Source organism: Panthera onca, chromosome C1 (genome assembly GCF_046562875.1).
Source record: "Panthera onca isolate mPanOnc1 chromosome C1, mPanOnc1 haplotype 2, whole genome shotgun sequence".
Lineage (NCBI taxonomy): Eukaryota > Metazoa > Chordata > Mammalia > Carnivora > Felidae > Panthera > Panthera onca.
The window spans coordinates 212751826-212765982 of record NC_138346.1 but is presented as its reverse complement, the minus strand read 5'-3'; the positions used below and the strand labels follow the sequence as shown (position 1 = coordinate 212765982).

At 53.0% G+C, this 14157-nt stretch overlaps 1 protein-coding gene across 2 annotated transcripts; it reads right to left on the bottom strand.

Annotated features, from left to right (window-relative positions):
• Nucleotides 1-379: 379 nt before the first annotated feature.
• KIAA2013 (KIAA2013 ortholog) lies at nucleotides 380-7533 on the bottom strand. 2 transcript variants are annotated; one of them, XM_078452405.2, is made up of 4 exons: nucleotides 6319-7533; nucleotides 3171-3469; nucleotides 2616-3095; nucleotides 380-1081 (listed from the first exon to the last, which is right to left on the bottom strand). In XM_078452405.2, exons 1-4 carry the CDS (start codon nucleotides 7349-7351, stop codon nucleotides 1064-1066), a joined length of 1830 nt encoding a protein of 609 aa, XP_078308531.1. In that variant the 5' UTR covers nucleotides 7352-7533; the 3' UTR covers nucleotides 380-1063. The 2 variants fall into 2 exon arrangements, with proteins under 2 accessions (XP_078308531.1, XP_078308530.1); XM_078452404.2 differs by having other exon boundaries at nucleotides 2616-3469; nucleotides 6319-7532.
• Nucleotides 7534-14157: the final 6624 nt, after the last annotated feature.

Genomic DNA, 14157 nt, shown 5'->3' with positions numbered 1-14157 from the left:
GTCATCAGATCCTGCAACCAACCACCACCAACGGGCAGAAGGCCATCGGGGTGTTTTCCTGCTGCCCAGCCCTGTGGCTGGCAACACCCAGGACAGACAAGTCTAGGCTGTTTAGGGCAGGTGGGGGAGAGGCACTGCAGCAGGGAAGGGGCCGGGCTGACGCTCCTCAATCCGCCCGCTCTGCCGGGTGACCTGGCGAACCAACCCTCCCCCCAAGTGGATCAGCGTCTTCTCAAGAGGAGTAGTAGATGTGGGGGGGGTAATCAGCCATCCCCAAAGGGCTGGGCAGCCCATCTGCTTCAGACGCTACCTGAAAGTCAACTGATGGAGGAAGATACGCTGTCTCCAGAGGTTTCAAACCACACACAAACCGATCATGGAAGTTTGAAAGAGATTTATTTAAAAACAGAACAAAAAAAAAAAAGCTTTGGTATTTCAAAACCCAACAATCATCAACCCCTAGAAAGTTAAATACCTCCCCCTAAAGCCCAGAAGTACAAAAGCACAGATCTCCACAGGCTCATGGTAAGAAAGAGACGACGTGCAAACCGGGGAGGACCCGAGACCCATGCTCTCCACGCAGGCGCAGGTGCAGGCGGCAGGGCCTCCGGATGCCCCCCCGGGGGCGGCGTAGGTCGGAAATCCCCGCCCGAGATTCACTGTCTGAAGGGGGTGCAAAAAGCATCCGGCAAAATCTCAACAACAATAAATTAAAAATTCAGTCAAGAAAGAACACATTAAATTAGGAATAGAACACAACTTCTCCTAGACAGGTCTTTTCAAAAGAGGCTCTGTTTCCTGGGACAGAAGAAGGGGGGAAAGCAGAAGGAGTGAGTTCAATTTCAAGTATTTTCCATACAGGTTCATTTTATTGAGTCGAAAGCTTACAAAAAGTCCACCGGCCCTCCCCTCCCGCTCCCCGATGCAGACTCCTGAACATCCACACGCACTCTGCGTCACTGGCGTCCCCAACAAGGCACAAAAGGGTGGGTGCGTTCGAAGGATCCCCTGTTCGTGCAGCAGGACTTTCGGTGCTGGGTGTCTTGTGCAGATGGGACTTCACTCAGACACTGGGATCTTCCTGTTCAATTAACAAAACAAGTTGTTATTGTTCACCACCAACCCCGTGGAAGCTACAGAAATCTCACGCGGGGCAGGTGACGGGGACGCCCCTGGTGGCATCCCGCCCGGGCGATGATCCGGCTCTGCAGACACTGTGGCCCAGGGATGCGCTAGAGCCACCGTGGGGTTGGTGGCCCGGACACCTCCTCGGGCTGACTCAGTGTTCGCTGGGCTCTGCTCTGGCGGGACCCCGGCTCGAGCGCGAGTCAACTGAGGGCCACGGGGTAGCACCCCAAAATTAGGGGTCTGGCCTGTCCCCTGGATCGGGTGGGGAACCGGGGACAGACGGGTATACGGCAGATTAAGAGCAGAGAAGCCGACCAGGCAGCAGGGAGGAGCAGCCTGCCGGCTTAACAGAGGCCGTCAGACCCACGCATTGCAAACGGAGCACCTGTTTTGTTACAGCTCGGCCACGTTTCTCTTTCATCTGACCTTCCATTTGTTCTCCAAGCTCCAGGCTCAGACCTGCTGCCCACCCTGCTCCCATCCCACTCCGTCAGGGCTGAGAGCTGCTTCTTCTCAAGTCCTGGCCTTGGGCCAGAAACTAGAAACCAGAGGGCACAAAGCCCTCTGTGGAGGTGAGGAGGCATTTCTCCGGAGCTGGCCCAGGCTCCTCAACTGCTCGGGAGCACAGACCCAGAGCTCTTGAATCTATCTCTGCACATGCTAGTGCGACAAGAGGAGGAGAGAAAGGGAAGCGAGCCCCGCTCCCTCTGGAGAACTTCCTCCTGTGACTGCCAGCGATGGGCTTCCTTCTGTTCCCTGTCCCGGGGAATCCTGGCAGCAACGGAGCATGGAGCACTGGGTGGGGGGGGCGGAAGGGGCGGCCTCCCCTGGGACTGAGCCTGATCCCCAAGACCATTCCTGATGAGAGTCTCACAGCGACCATGCTCAAAGTCACGGCTTCCTGGGGGCCAAGGTGTTTGAGGAAATGAGGAATGACCTTGCCTTGTGCTAACGAGATGGCCACCTTAGCTGGCCCACAGCGAGAGGCACGAGCAGGCCCTCAGGAGGGAGCGCAGGGGGCTCACCTGAGGCTTAGATAGCAGTTTCCGGTCTATCTAGGGGCTTGTTGCAATTATTATTTTAAGTCTAGTTATTTATCTTGAGGGAGGGGGGCGCATGCAAGCTGGGGAAGGGCAGAGAGAAGGAGACAGAGAGAATCCCAAGCAGGCTCCACGCTGTCATTGCAGAGCCCGACGCGGGGCTCGATCTCGTGTACCGTGAGATCATGGCCGGAGCCAGAATCAAGAGTCGGACACTTAACCGACTGAGCCACCCGGGCGCCCCACTGCTGTCCCTCCCTACGGTCTCCTCTCAGAAGTCGCTTTCTGACAGCCTCTGCAAACACGCTCACTCCTGTCTGTGTTGCGGGCTGAGGGTACTGGCTTAGGAGGACACCCCATTGCCGCCCAGGCCTCTCCCGTCCCGGTCTGAGGCTAGAACACGAGGCCGGGGCCTCAGGCCCTGGAGACCCAGGGGGGGCTTTATACCTTACTCCTGAAGAGGGGCTTGGCCCCAGGCCCACAGTACTCGTTGTAGATGAGCTTGAAGAGGAAGAGGTGGAAGAGGGTGATGAGCGAGGCCACGCTGAACCAGAAGAGGAAGGGCAGCCCGGGGTCCTGCTGGGCCATGTGCTCGTCGTGGGCCAAGATGGCCTTGAGGTGCAGCGTGTGGCGCAGGTCCTGCAGGTGCGTGAGGTCGGTGGAGATATAGAGCAGCGGCGTGATGGGCTGCGTCACCATGACCGGGAAGGTGTGGCCCTGGGGCGCCGAGGTCAGCTCCACGGGCTCCTCCAGGCAGCCGGCCTCACAGGCGTAGATCCTGACGGGCTGGCCGCGGGCCTCCACGGACACGTGCAGGTACGGCTTGCCCTCGGGGTCCGCGAGCACGGCTAGGTCGATGTGGTCGTTCTTGTAGCGGATGCCGCGCAGGGCATAGCTGTTGTGCAGCACGTCGGGGTCGGCCTGGAACTGGAGGTGGTTCTCGGTGAACTGCAGCCCCCCGAAGCTCAGCACCATGCCCTGCAGGATGCCTGGGGCGCCCACCTTCACCAGCCCCTTGCAGCCGCGCTTCTGCAGGGTCAGCTTCCACAGGTCAGAGAGCTGCAGGATCTGCTGGACGGACGACAGCCGGCCCGGCCACAGGTTCTCGGCGTGCATGGTGGCGTGGCCGCTGAAGCAGTGATCTTCGTAGTTGAGCGTCGACTCCATCTGGTCGCGCTCCCTGTGGCTCAGGCTGGGGTTGAGCAGCGGGGCTGGCGAGCAGGAGAGCATGTAGTACAGCGTCAGGTTCACGGTCAGGCCAGACGGGGTGTGGGCGTCCGTGATCTTCTTCATCTCCACACCTGAAACGCCACAAAGGTTGCACGTTAAGCGGGGACGGCCCGGCCGGGAAGATGAGGTTCTGAAGGGAAGAGCGGGAGCGACGGAAATGGCAGCTCCGGCCTCCCCTGAGCTCTGGCTCCCTCACATGACCAACTTGACCCGGTGGGCCTGAAGCCTAAAATTCTGTTCAAAGCGGGGCCTCCCGGGGCGCCTGGGTGGCTCGGTGAGTTGGACGTCCAACTTCGGCTCGGGTCCTGATCTCAGGGTTCGTGAGTTCAGGCCCCGCATCAGGCACCGTCAGTGCATAGCCTGCTTTGGATCCGTAGTCCTAACCCCCCCACTCCCACCCCTCCCTACTCGCACTCTCCCTCAAAAATAAGTAAACATTAAATCCTATACATAATAACATAAATAACATAATAAACATAAATCCTGCCAGCGCCCAGAAGAACACAGACGTGGCCGGGACATGGTGCCGGTTGAAGAGTCCAGCACGCCCCCCGCCCCCCTGCCCTCTGCCTCCGGAACACCGTCATCAGCGCTCTGGCCCATCCTGGGTTGCTCCTTGCCATCATCCTGTGCTCCAGTCCTGGAGCTTTAAATAACATCTGAACACCGGATCTCCCAAATCCGTATGAATTCTAGACTCAGAACAGCTAACTGCCCATTTGGGGTCTCCACCCAGACGCCTGACAGGCATTTGGGACCTGACGTGCTCTAAGTTCTTCCAGCCCCAAAGCAATCCTTCCACAAATTATCTCCAGACACTTGCTCGAGGGCTCCCCACAAATTCAGGAGTCACCCTCCAGTTCTCACGCCCCACGCCCAGTCCGTGCAAAGTCCCGGTGGCGCCACTTCTGAAAGTATCAGAAGCCATCCACTTCTGTCTCCACGGCCACAACTCAGGTGCCAGCCACCCTCCTCTTTCACCTCAGCTCCTGCAAAATCCTCTCATCTGGTCTTCATGTCCCACTTTTGTCCCTTATAGTCTAGATTCTGGATAGAACAGCCAGGGGATCCTGAAAAATGTACATCTGACAGTTGTCTCTGCTCTCCCTTCCACCCCACTTAGAACCAAATTCACAGTCGTCACCACGGTCTACAAGACCCTTCGGGATCTGGCTACCTCGACCCCTTCCTGGCTTGCTACCCACCAGCCACCCTGGCCTCTCAACCAAACCTGCTCTTGTCTTAGGGCCTCTGACTTGCCAGCTCCCTCTAGATCATCACATGGTCAGTTTCTTGCTATTCAGGTCTTAGCTTAAGTGCTTCCTCCTTGGAAAGGCCTCCCCAACAACTGGAGCTAAACAGAGGCCCCCACCCCACTCTGAACCCCACCCAGTCATCCTCAATCACATACTTTTAATTTTTCTCTACGGAACTTTTAAAATGTTTTTTTTAAGTTTATTTTGAGAGAGAGAGATTGCACAAGCGCTACTGGAGACAGAGAGAGACAGAGAGAGAGAGAGACAGAGAGAGAGAGAGAATCCCAAGGAGGCTCCTCACTGTCAGCACAGAGCCTGACACAAGAAATCAAGGGCTGGCTGGTTTAACTGACTGAGCCACCCAGGCGCCCCGCTCTATGGAACTTCGTATTCTAAAGAGCAATCTGGCTTATTTATTCAGACTTTCACTTTTCTACTATTGTCTTCCTCCCATCCAGAATTTAAGCAAGCACCATGAAACAGGCGCTTTGTTCTGGTCACTTCTCTATCCGTCGTATGGAGCACAGTCCCTGGCAGGATTCGATCAATACTTGCTGAACGAGTGAAACACACTTTGAGCAACTAAATACAAGGATTTAGACAACGAGCACCCTGGAAACCAAAATCTCTCTCTCACCTAGAATAGGATTTCCTTTACTTCAAGTCTTTAGGGGAAGGAAGTTTTTATTTGGTGGGTGCATTCCACCTGCTGGAGAGGTTCCATCCCCTTCCAGTCAATGGAGCACATGACCCCTGATCTCAGTGTTGTTGAGTTCAAGCCCCACGAACCGCAGAGGTCACTTTAAAAAAAAAGGCGGGGGGGGGGGGGCCTGGGTGGCTCAGGCAGTTAAACATCCCACTCGATTTCAGCTCATCATGACCTCATGGTTCATGAGTTTGAGCCCCACTGTGGGACTCCATGCTGACTGTGCAGAGCCTGCTTGGGATTCTCTCTCTGCCCCTCCCCTGCTCATATGCTCTCTCGATCTCTCTCTCAAAATACACTTTAAAAGGGCGGGGGGGGGGGGGGGAATGCCTGGGTGGTTGAGTCGGTTAAGCATCTGGCTTTGGATCAGGTCGTGATCTCACAGTCCGTGAGTTTGAGCCCTGCATTGGGCTCTCTGCTATCAGTGCAGAGACCCTCTGCAGACCCTCTCCTGCTTGCATTCTGCCTCTCTCAAAAATAAACAAACATGTTAAAAAAAAAAAAAAAAAAAAAAGCGCATGCCTGTCACCAGCCAGACTGTGAGGGACTGAGGAAAGAAAGAATCTGGGGACCCGCCAGGCCCTTCTGCCTGATTTATCCTCTACAAGCTGACCCCTAAAACCACTCTCCAAATCAGGCCTCATTTATGAGGACAAAGAACAGTAAGGCCTGTCTTTTACGCTCATTCCTTCCTCGGACTCACAGAAGCCCTCTGAGGTGCTCTTGTTATTACTGAACACAAGCCCACGGAGATCAGTAAACTGGTCCCACGTCGCTCGCACAAATACCAAGCGGTGGAGCAGGGTCAGCCCAGGTCGATGGCCAAGCTCCCTTTCACCACCCCCACTGCTCCCCTTCAGGGTCAACTCTGCAGACTTTAGTGGGGCATCTCCAGGGTGGGCCGCGGAGGCCCGGGTGTAAGGTGTGCACTGTGGCCCAAGAACTGGCCAGGCCTCACCTGGGCTGAAGAGCTGAGCCCAGAGGCGCTGGTGGTCCTGAAGCAGCTCAGCCGCTGGCATCTCCAAGAGCTCCAGCATTTCCTTCCGTGCCAAATCCTGGACCACCTTGAGCTCCTTGGCTGCTTTGTTTTTGAGCACCTGGGGGTTAATAGGGCCTGAAACATGCACCACCCACAACACTGTCTCGTCCAGTTGTGTCTTGGGAGCCACCTGGAGCCGGTTCACTAGCTTCTTGGCCGCCACCACCACCAGGTGCACCAGCCCCGTGGGAAAAGGCGGGGACCGGCCCGAGTAGAGGAGGAACTGATGATCTCCCACCTTCTCCAGGGTACTGGTGAAGGCTCTGGGGACCGGGCCGGCCGTGGGCCCCACAGTCTGCAGCGCGGCCACCCTCTCCGTGGGATTGTTGAGCTGGATACGCTGCAGATAGACGTGGGGTCGGCCCCGGTGCGCCAGAAAGTCCTCTTGCAGCAGCACGCAGTCGCGGCCGGATCCCGTGACGAGGCCGGAGGCCGAGGCGGGTCCGGGGACGGCGGCCGCAGGGCCGGGGCCTGAGGTCCCAAGCTGCAGGCAACGCACTCGGCGCAGCAGCCCTTCACGCAGCAACAGTACTGACTCTCCGGCTTCGGAGAGCGCACTCAGCGGTCGCAGCTGCACGAAGGGCACGAAGTCCGGCGCCACGGCGGGCTCTCGCTCTCCAGGAGTCACCCACAGCCGGTTGGCGGCCACGTCCAGTGCCAGGAAGCCGTTGGCCACCAGGGCCGGCACTCCAGGGCCCAGTGGGACAGCCTCGCCGCGCTCCCGCAGGCCGCGCCAGGCGCGGGTGGCCGCCTCCAGGCAGGCGGAGGACTCGGCGGCGCCCGGCTCGCCGCGGGACCAGGGCAGCAGGTGCAGGCCGCCCGCGGCCCGCCGCGCCCCGGAGCCGGCGAACCACAGAAGCAGCAGCAGGAGGCCGAGCAGACAGAGCAGGCGGCGGGCCCAGCTGCTCGACAGCAGTCCCGGCAGCCCCTTAAGCCGCTGCTGCAGCCACATCGGGCCGCCAGGCGCGGCGCGGGGGCGGCCGCCGGGCCCGCCGCCCAGCCCACCGGCCCGGCCGCCCGCGCCTTACTCCCCGGCCCGGACCGCGGCGCCCACCCCGGCCCCTGCAGCAGCCGCCGCAGCAGCAGCCACCGCTGCTTCCTCCTCCCTCTCGGTTGCCACCGGCCGTCAAACAACCCCGGCCGTCAAGCGCCGCCGAGTCTTTTGCGACACAAGGGGAGGGAAAGGGCGGAGGGAAGAGACAGGGGCGGGTCGGAGAGAAGGGGGCGGAGCCTCGGCGAGGAACTGACGGGAGTCGCAGGGGCTGGACCACCCGTTCCCCCGCTGATAGAGCGAAGTCAAAGAGACGGCTGGGGTCTGGGGGGGGGGGGGGGGGGGGGGGGGGGGCGGGTGGAGGCGTGAGAGCGTCCAACTTACTTGAAAAAAAAACACTGAGCCAGCCAAACTGAACACGTGTTGGGCCCCATTTGCTACTGATGGTTTCAACAGCCCTACGATTTAAAAAAAAAAAAAAAAAAATTAACTTTTGTTTAACTTTTGTGTAAAAATGACGATTTTCCCTGCAAAAAAACCCTTAGTACAGGGAAGAAAGAGAGAGAAGAAAGAAAGAAAGAAAAGAAAGAAAGAAGAAAGAAAGAAGCCACCGTAAACTAGACTTTATACAAAATATTTTGTTGCCAACTCTTCCAGATCAGCATATGGAGACACGAATCCCGCCCAGGACTGTCTCATTTCTCTGCCACACCACGTCAGCTTGATGTCACCCTGAGTTTTAACTTATTAAATAACATAAGACACTAAAGTCTCATTATTTGAAAATGACTTTAAATTGTGAATCATCCATGCAGAAGAGAAATTTTGCTTTGTTTCTAAGGGAAAAAATTCAATATGAGCACAGGGGAGGACAATGGAGCAATTGTTTCCACTTTGGTTTCAGGACATTCCAAAGTCAGACAGTGCTTCTCAGTTGCTGAAAATTTTAAACGGTCATTTGAGGTGGCTTCTTGTGGGCTGTGAGCAGGCATGTTTGCAGAGTTGGGAATGCCAGCACCCCGTGAGAAGGTGCCTGTCCAGGTGATCCTGCAAGTATGCTTACCTTTTTTTTTTTTTTCCCCAAGGCTATTATCAAAGCATAAACACAACTGTTTTTTAATAGTTTATTTATTTATAATGTGTATTTTTTTAATTTAATTTTTTATTTTTAAAAATTTACATCCACATTAGCATATAGTGCAACAATGATTTCAGGAGTAGATTCCCTAGTGCCCCTTACCCATTTAGCTCATCCCGCCTCCCACAACCCTTCCAGCAACCCTCAGTTTGTTCTCCATATTTATGAGGTCTCTTCTGTTTTGTCCCCCTCCGTGTTTTTATATTCTTTTTGTTTCCCTTCCCTTATGTTCATCGGTTTTGTCTCTTAAAGTCCTCATATGAGTGAAGTCATATGATTTTTGTCTTTCTCTGACTACTTTCACTTAGCATAATAGCCTCCATTTCCATCCACGTAGTTGCAAATGGCAAGATTTCATTCTTTTTGATTGCCGAGTAATAGTCTACTGTGTATATATATATGACATTTTCTTTATCCATTCATCCATTGATGGACATTTGGGCTCTTTCCATCCTTTGGCTATTGTTGATAGTGCTGCTATAAACATGGGGGGTGCATGTGTCCCTTCGAAACAGCACACCTGTATCCCGTGGATAAATGGCTAGTAGTGCCATTGCTGGGTCGTAGGGTAGTTCTCTTTTTAGTTTTTTGAAGAACCTTCATACTGTTTTCCAGAGTGGCTGCATCAGCTTGTATTCCCAATTGTGTATTTATTTTTGAGACAGAGACAGAGCATGAGCAGGGCAGGGGCAAAGAGAGAGACACACACAGAATCCAAAGCACAGAGCCCAATCTCAGCACAGATCACAATCTCAGCACAGAGCCCAACGCTGGGCTCGAACCCATGAAGTATGAGATCATGACCTGAATCAAAGTTGGATGCTTAACCAACTGAGCCACCCAGGCACCCCTATTTATTTTATTTATTTTTTAGGAATTTCTACACCCAACATGGGACTTGAACTCAGGACCCCAAGATCAAGAGTCACATGCTCCTCTTTTTTTCTTTTTAATGTTTGTTTGTTTATTTATTTATTTATTTATTTATTTATTTATTTATTTATGTTTGAGAGAGAGACAGAGTGTGAGCAGGGGAGGGGCAGAGAGAGAGGGAGACACAGAATCCAAAGCAGGCTCTAGGCTCTGAGCTGTCAGCACAGAGCCCGATGCAAGGCTCACACTCACAAGCTGTGAGATCATGACCTGAGCCGAAGTCAGACGCTTAACTGACTGAGCCACCCAGGCACCCCTCCTCTTTTTTTTCTTTTTAAGTTTACTTATTTATTTATTATTTATTTATGTTGGGGAGAGCACAAGTGGTGGAGGGGCAGAGAGAGGCGGACAGAGGGTGCTGCCCCATATGGAGCTTTAACTCACAAACCATGAGATCAGGACCTGAGCCAAAGTCCTCAACTGACTGAGCCACCCAGGCTCTCCAAGAATCACATGCCCTTCTGACCGAGCCAGACAGGCAGCCCCATAAACACAATTCTTAATTCCCGCCTGGAGTTCACAAACCCCACAGTATATGTTCATGAATGTACAGGAATCCATGACCTACAGTTAGAAAGACAGGATCCGTTCAACCCCCTCGAGAAGGCAGAAGTCCCTGGGCGGCACAGTGTGGTGAGAACAAAGGACTGGACCAGGCTTGATTCTACCTGTGAAATGGGGATGACTAGAGAATCTGCCTCGTATGTTTTTTTTCCCCTAAAGAGTTTTTATTTTTAAGCAATCTCTACACCCAACATGGAGCTCGAACTCACAATCCATAGATCAAGAGTGGCACACCTTACCGACTGAGACAGCCAGGCACCCCTGTGTCTTACATTTTTGAGGCATAATTGAGTCAATGCAGGCAAGGTATGCAAGGCGCATGACACATCGTGAGTGTTCAGTAAATGTAAAGCCACATAATTATTTTGGCTATTACAAACAACTATGTAATAGACATCCATCTTGGCCTACTTACATGAATGTTTCAGGGGGAGCGATTCCTGGAAGCAGATTCCTGGGTCAAAGGGGAGCCTCATTATTTGTGCTCGTAACTCCCTTGCCACTCTCAACACTCCCCCCACCCCCAATCACCCACCCTCCCCACTTCCCACCCCTACAGGGGAATCACAGCCCTGGGTAAGCAACAGAGCTACAACAAAGCCGGGAGTCAAGAGAGAGGACCCTGACATCAGGCTCTCTGGGCTTCACATCTCTTGGCCTTACCCCTTGCTAGCAAGTCACCTAACTTCCCTGGGCTTCTCCCTCCATAAAATGGGGATTATAAAATAGAGTAGGAGGGGCGCCTGGGTGGCTTGGTCGGTTGAGTGTCTGACTTCGGCTCAGGTCATGATCTCACAGTCCGTGAGTCCGAGCCCCGTGTCGGGCTCTATGCTGACAGCTTGGAGCCTGGAGCCTGCTTCGGATTCTGTGTCTCCCTCTCTCTCTGCCCCTCCCCTGTTCATGCTCTGTCTCTCTGTGTCTCAAAAATAAATAAACGTTAAAAAATAGAGTAGGACTGGGGGTCCTGGGTGGCTCGGTCGGTAAAGCATTCGACTCTTGATTTTGGCTCAGGTCATGATCTCAAAGTTCCTGAGATTGAGCCCTGCATCGGGCTCTATACTGACAGCACAGAGCCTGCTTGGGATTCTCTCTCTCCCTCTCTCTGCCCGTCTCCCTCCTGTTGTCTCTCTCTCAAAATAAAGAAATAAACATTAAAAAAAAAAAAAAAAACACAGTAGGGCTGCTCTGAGACTTAAGAGACACAAGCATGTGAAACATTTCACATACTTCCTGGCTTAAAATAACCATTCAGTATTTATTTTTGCCAGGAAACAAGAAACACACATACATGATCCAAAATTCTAAATGTGCTATAAGGTGATGGGTGAAGTCTTCCTCTCTCGGGGCCCCAATTCATCTGTTCCTTTCCCTAGACTCAATTACTGCTGTTTTCCATTCGCAGAAATTGGAGCATGTAATATACACTTGTATCTCTCTATTTTCACTTAAGGGAACAGCTTGGAAATCCTATTAATAATTATAATAATAATTATTATTGTTTAAGTAGGCTTTACACCCAGCACAGAGCCCACCTCGGGGCTTGAACTCACAACCCTAAGATAAGACCTGAGCTGAGATCAAGAGTCAGATGCTTAGCTGACTGAGGCACCCAGGTACCCCACCATCATTATTATTATTAAGGGGGCTAAATGCCAGTGGGACTAGATGATGAGTATAAAGCCAGAGGGGGGCTGAGGGCCGGCCGGCAGCCATCCAACTTCAGCTCAGGTCATGATCTCACGGTTTGTGAGTTCAAGCCCCACATCAGGCTTGGTGCTTGACAGCGTGGAACCTGCTTGGGATTCTCTGTCTGCCCCTCCCCCCCCCAGCCCCTCCCCTGCTCACGCGTGCACGTTCTCTTTCTCAAAATAAGAAAATAAACTTAAAAGGAGAAGAAGAAGAAGAAGAAGAAGAAGAAGAAGAAGAAGAAGAAGAAAAGAAGAAGAAGAAGAAGAAGAAGAAGAAGAAGAAGAAGAAGGAGGAGGAGGAGGAGGAGGAGGAGGAGGAGGAGGAGAAGGCGGCGATGACAATGGAGATGAGAAGAGCAGCCCCTACCCCTTGGCACCAGAGAACCGCCCTCCAGGCCAGGTGTCCTTTCTGCACCTTCCCAGGAAAGCCGAATCCTGTGCCTTTAAATGTGCACAACACGTGCAGCACGTACCAGCAGTAACATCTGGGCAGCAGCCACCACTGGTTAAGGAGACAGGCTCTACTTTTGGATGAAGTTTGGACCAGGTTCAAGTTCTAGCAATTTGGCAAAGGGAGCAGGAAATAGATACGGAAGGAATGGAAGGCAGGCTGCACCGGGGTGAATCCTTTCTCCAGAGGAGGCCAGCAGCCTCCCAGATTGATTCCCTCTCCTGATTTACAATGACTCTGGGCCCGTGGACCAGGGGAACCCCGCTGCCCGAGGACTTTTTCTGTCCAAAGTACGTGACCGTTGTGACCATTGAGGTTCTCCTTGGGTCCCGGCAAATGGAGAGTTAGAACCAGGTTCTAAAGCCACCTCCCTTACTGTGGTCCCACACCAGCTGGGTGATGTCGAGCAGGGTCCCTTCACTTCTCTGGGCCTCAGTTTCCATATTTCACAAATAGGATACTGCCTAACTCACAAGGCTGTTGTGAACACAGAATGAGAAAGAACTTTGAAAATTGAACCAGGCAACATACATTCATTCTCCATCCCTCTGCGCATCCCTCCATTTCCTTCTTGAAAGATCTGGAATTTCAGTCTGTATTCTCCTGAATTCAAAAACATCCGGTGGATTCTGGCACCAAATCCTGTCTCCAGCTGCAGAAACTCCCCGCCTGCCAGGGGTCCCAGCTGGGAGACAGAAAATCTGGATCGCACCCACACCTCTTCCCTTTACTTGCCTTGTGACCTTGAGCTGGCTACTGGGTCCCTCCGTGCTCCCTTCTACCATCTGTACAGTGAGTAAATCTCTGTACGATGAGATGAGCTCCAAGGTGCCCAGGGATTGTACCCATTTTCTAACAATAACATGTGTTGGTTTTGTTTGGATTGTACAAATAGGATATATTAATTGCATGAAAAATTATAAAAGCAATGAAAAATATAAATAAGAAAATAAAAGTAGGGATGCCTGGGTGGCTCAGTTGGTTAAGCATCCGCGTCCGACTTGTGATCTCAGCTTAGGTCTTGATCTCAGGGTTGTGAGTTCAAGCCCTGTGTTAGGCTCCGTGCTGGGCGTGGAACCTGCTTATAAATAAATAAATAAATAAATAAATAAATAAACCAGGAAATAATATATGTAATATATAATATATAACTATACATATATACAATCCCACACCTGGATACATTTGCCTGTCATTTGCTTCTGGCATTGTCTCTATTGTATTCACGAGAGTGTATTTTTACTGAGTGGGGTCATATTGTATGCCCACTGACATTGATAGAGTATTTCCCTTGCTGGAGCAATCTTAGGGTATTGATCTCTCTTTTCCCCAGGACCTATGCATGGCCTACTCTGTTGTTCATTAACATCCAAGACATGCCTCTTCCAGCCACCCTTTGCCCCTCCAGGGTTTGGAGGGGGGGCCTGCCACACCCAGAGTTGCACCCAACCACCCACGCCTCTGGAGCTTACTCTGCGGGAAAGAGGCTCCCCGATCTGTCTGAGGGCTTCTTCCTAGGAAGGGAGGATGCCTTTCTTTCCCCAGACTTGGATGCCCCTGGCTGACATCTGTGCCAGGAGCCCTTGGAGGTCCTAAACTAACTCCCACTAAACTAACTAAACTAACTCTCTTCCTTCCTTCCTTCCTTGCTTGCTTCCTTTTCTTTCATTCACTCACTTAACACGGCGACTTCAGAGCAAGACCTTTCTTGGCTTAGAGGTTCTGTTTGCCGCCCAGGGACTTAAAGGCGGATTAAGTGATTTCCTTTTTTGGTGAATGGTGATGCACTTTCTGCATTTCCAGCAGCCAGGGGTGGGGTCTCTCCAGGGGTGTGGAGGGCCCTGACCGCCCCGAACACCCCCGTATCCCCCGCTTCCTGCGGTAGAAAAGCCCCAGAGAAGAACGGGAGGCGGGCGAGCGGGCGGAAGGACCCGGGAGCCGCCCCAGCTCCGCGAGGCCCCAGTTCGGGCGAGTCTGCGGGAAAAGCCTTCCC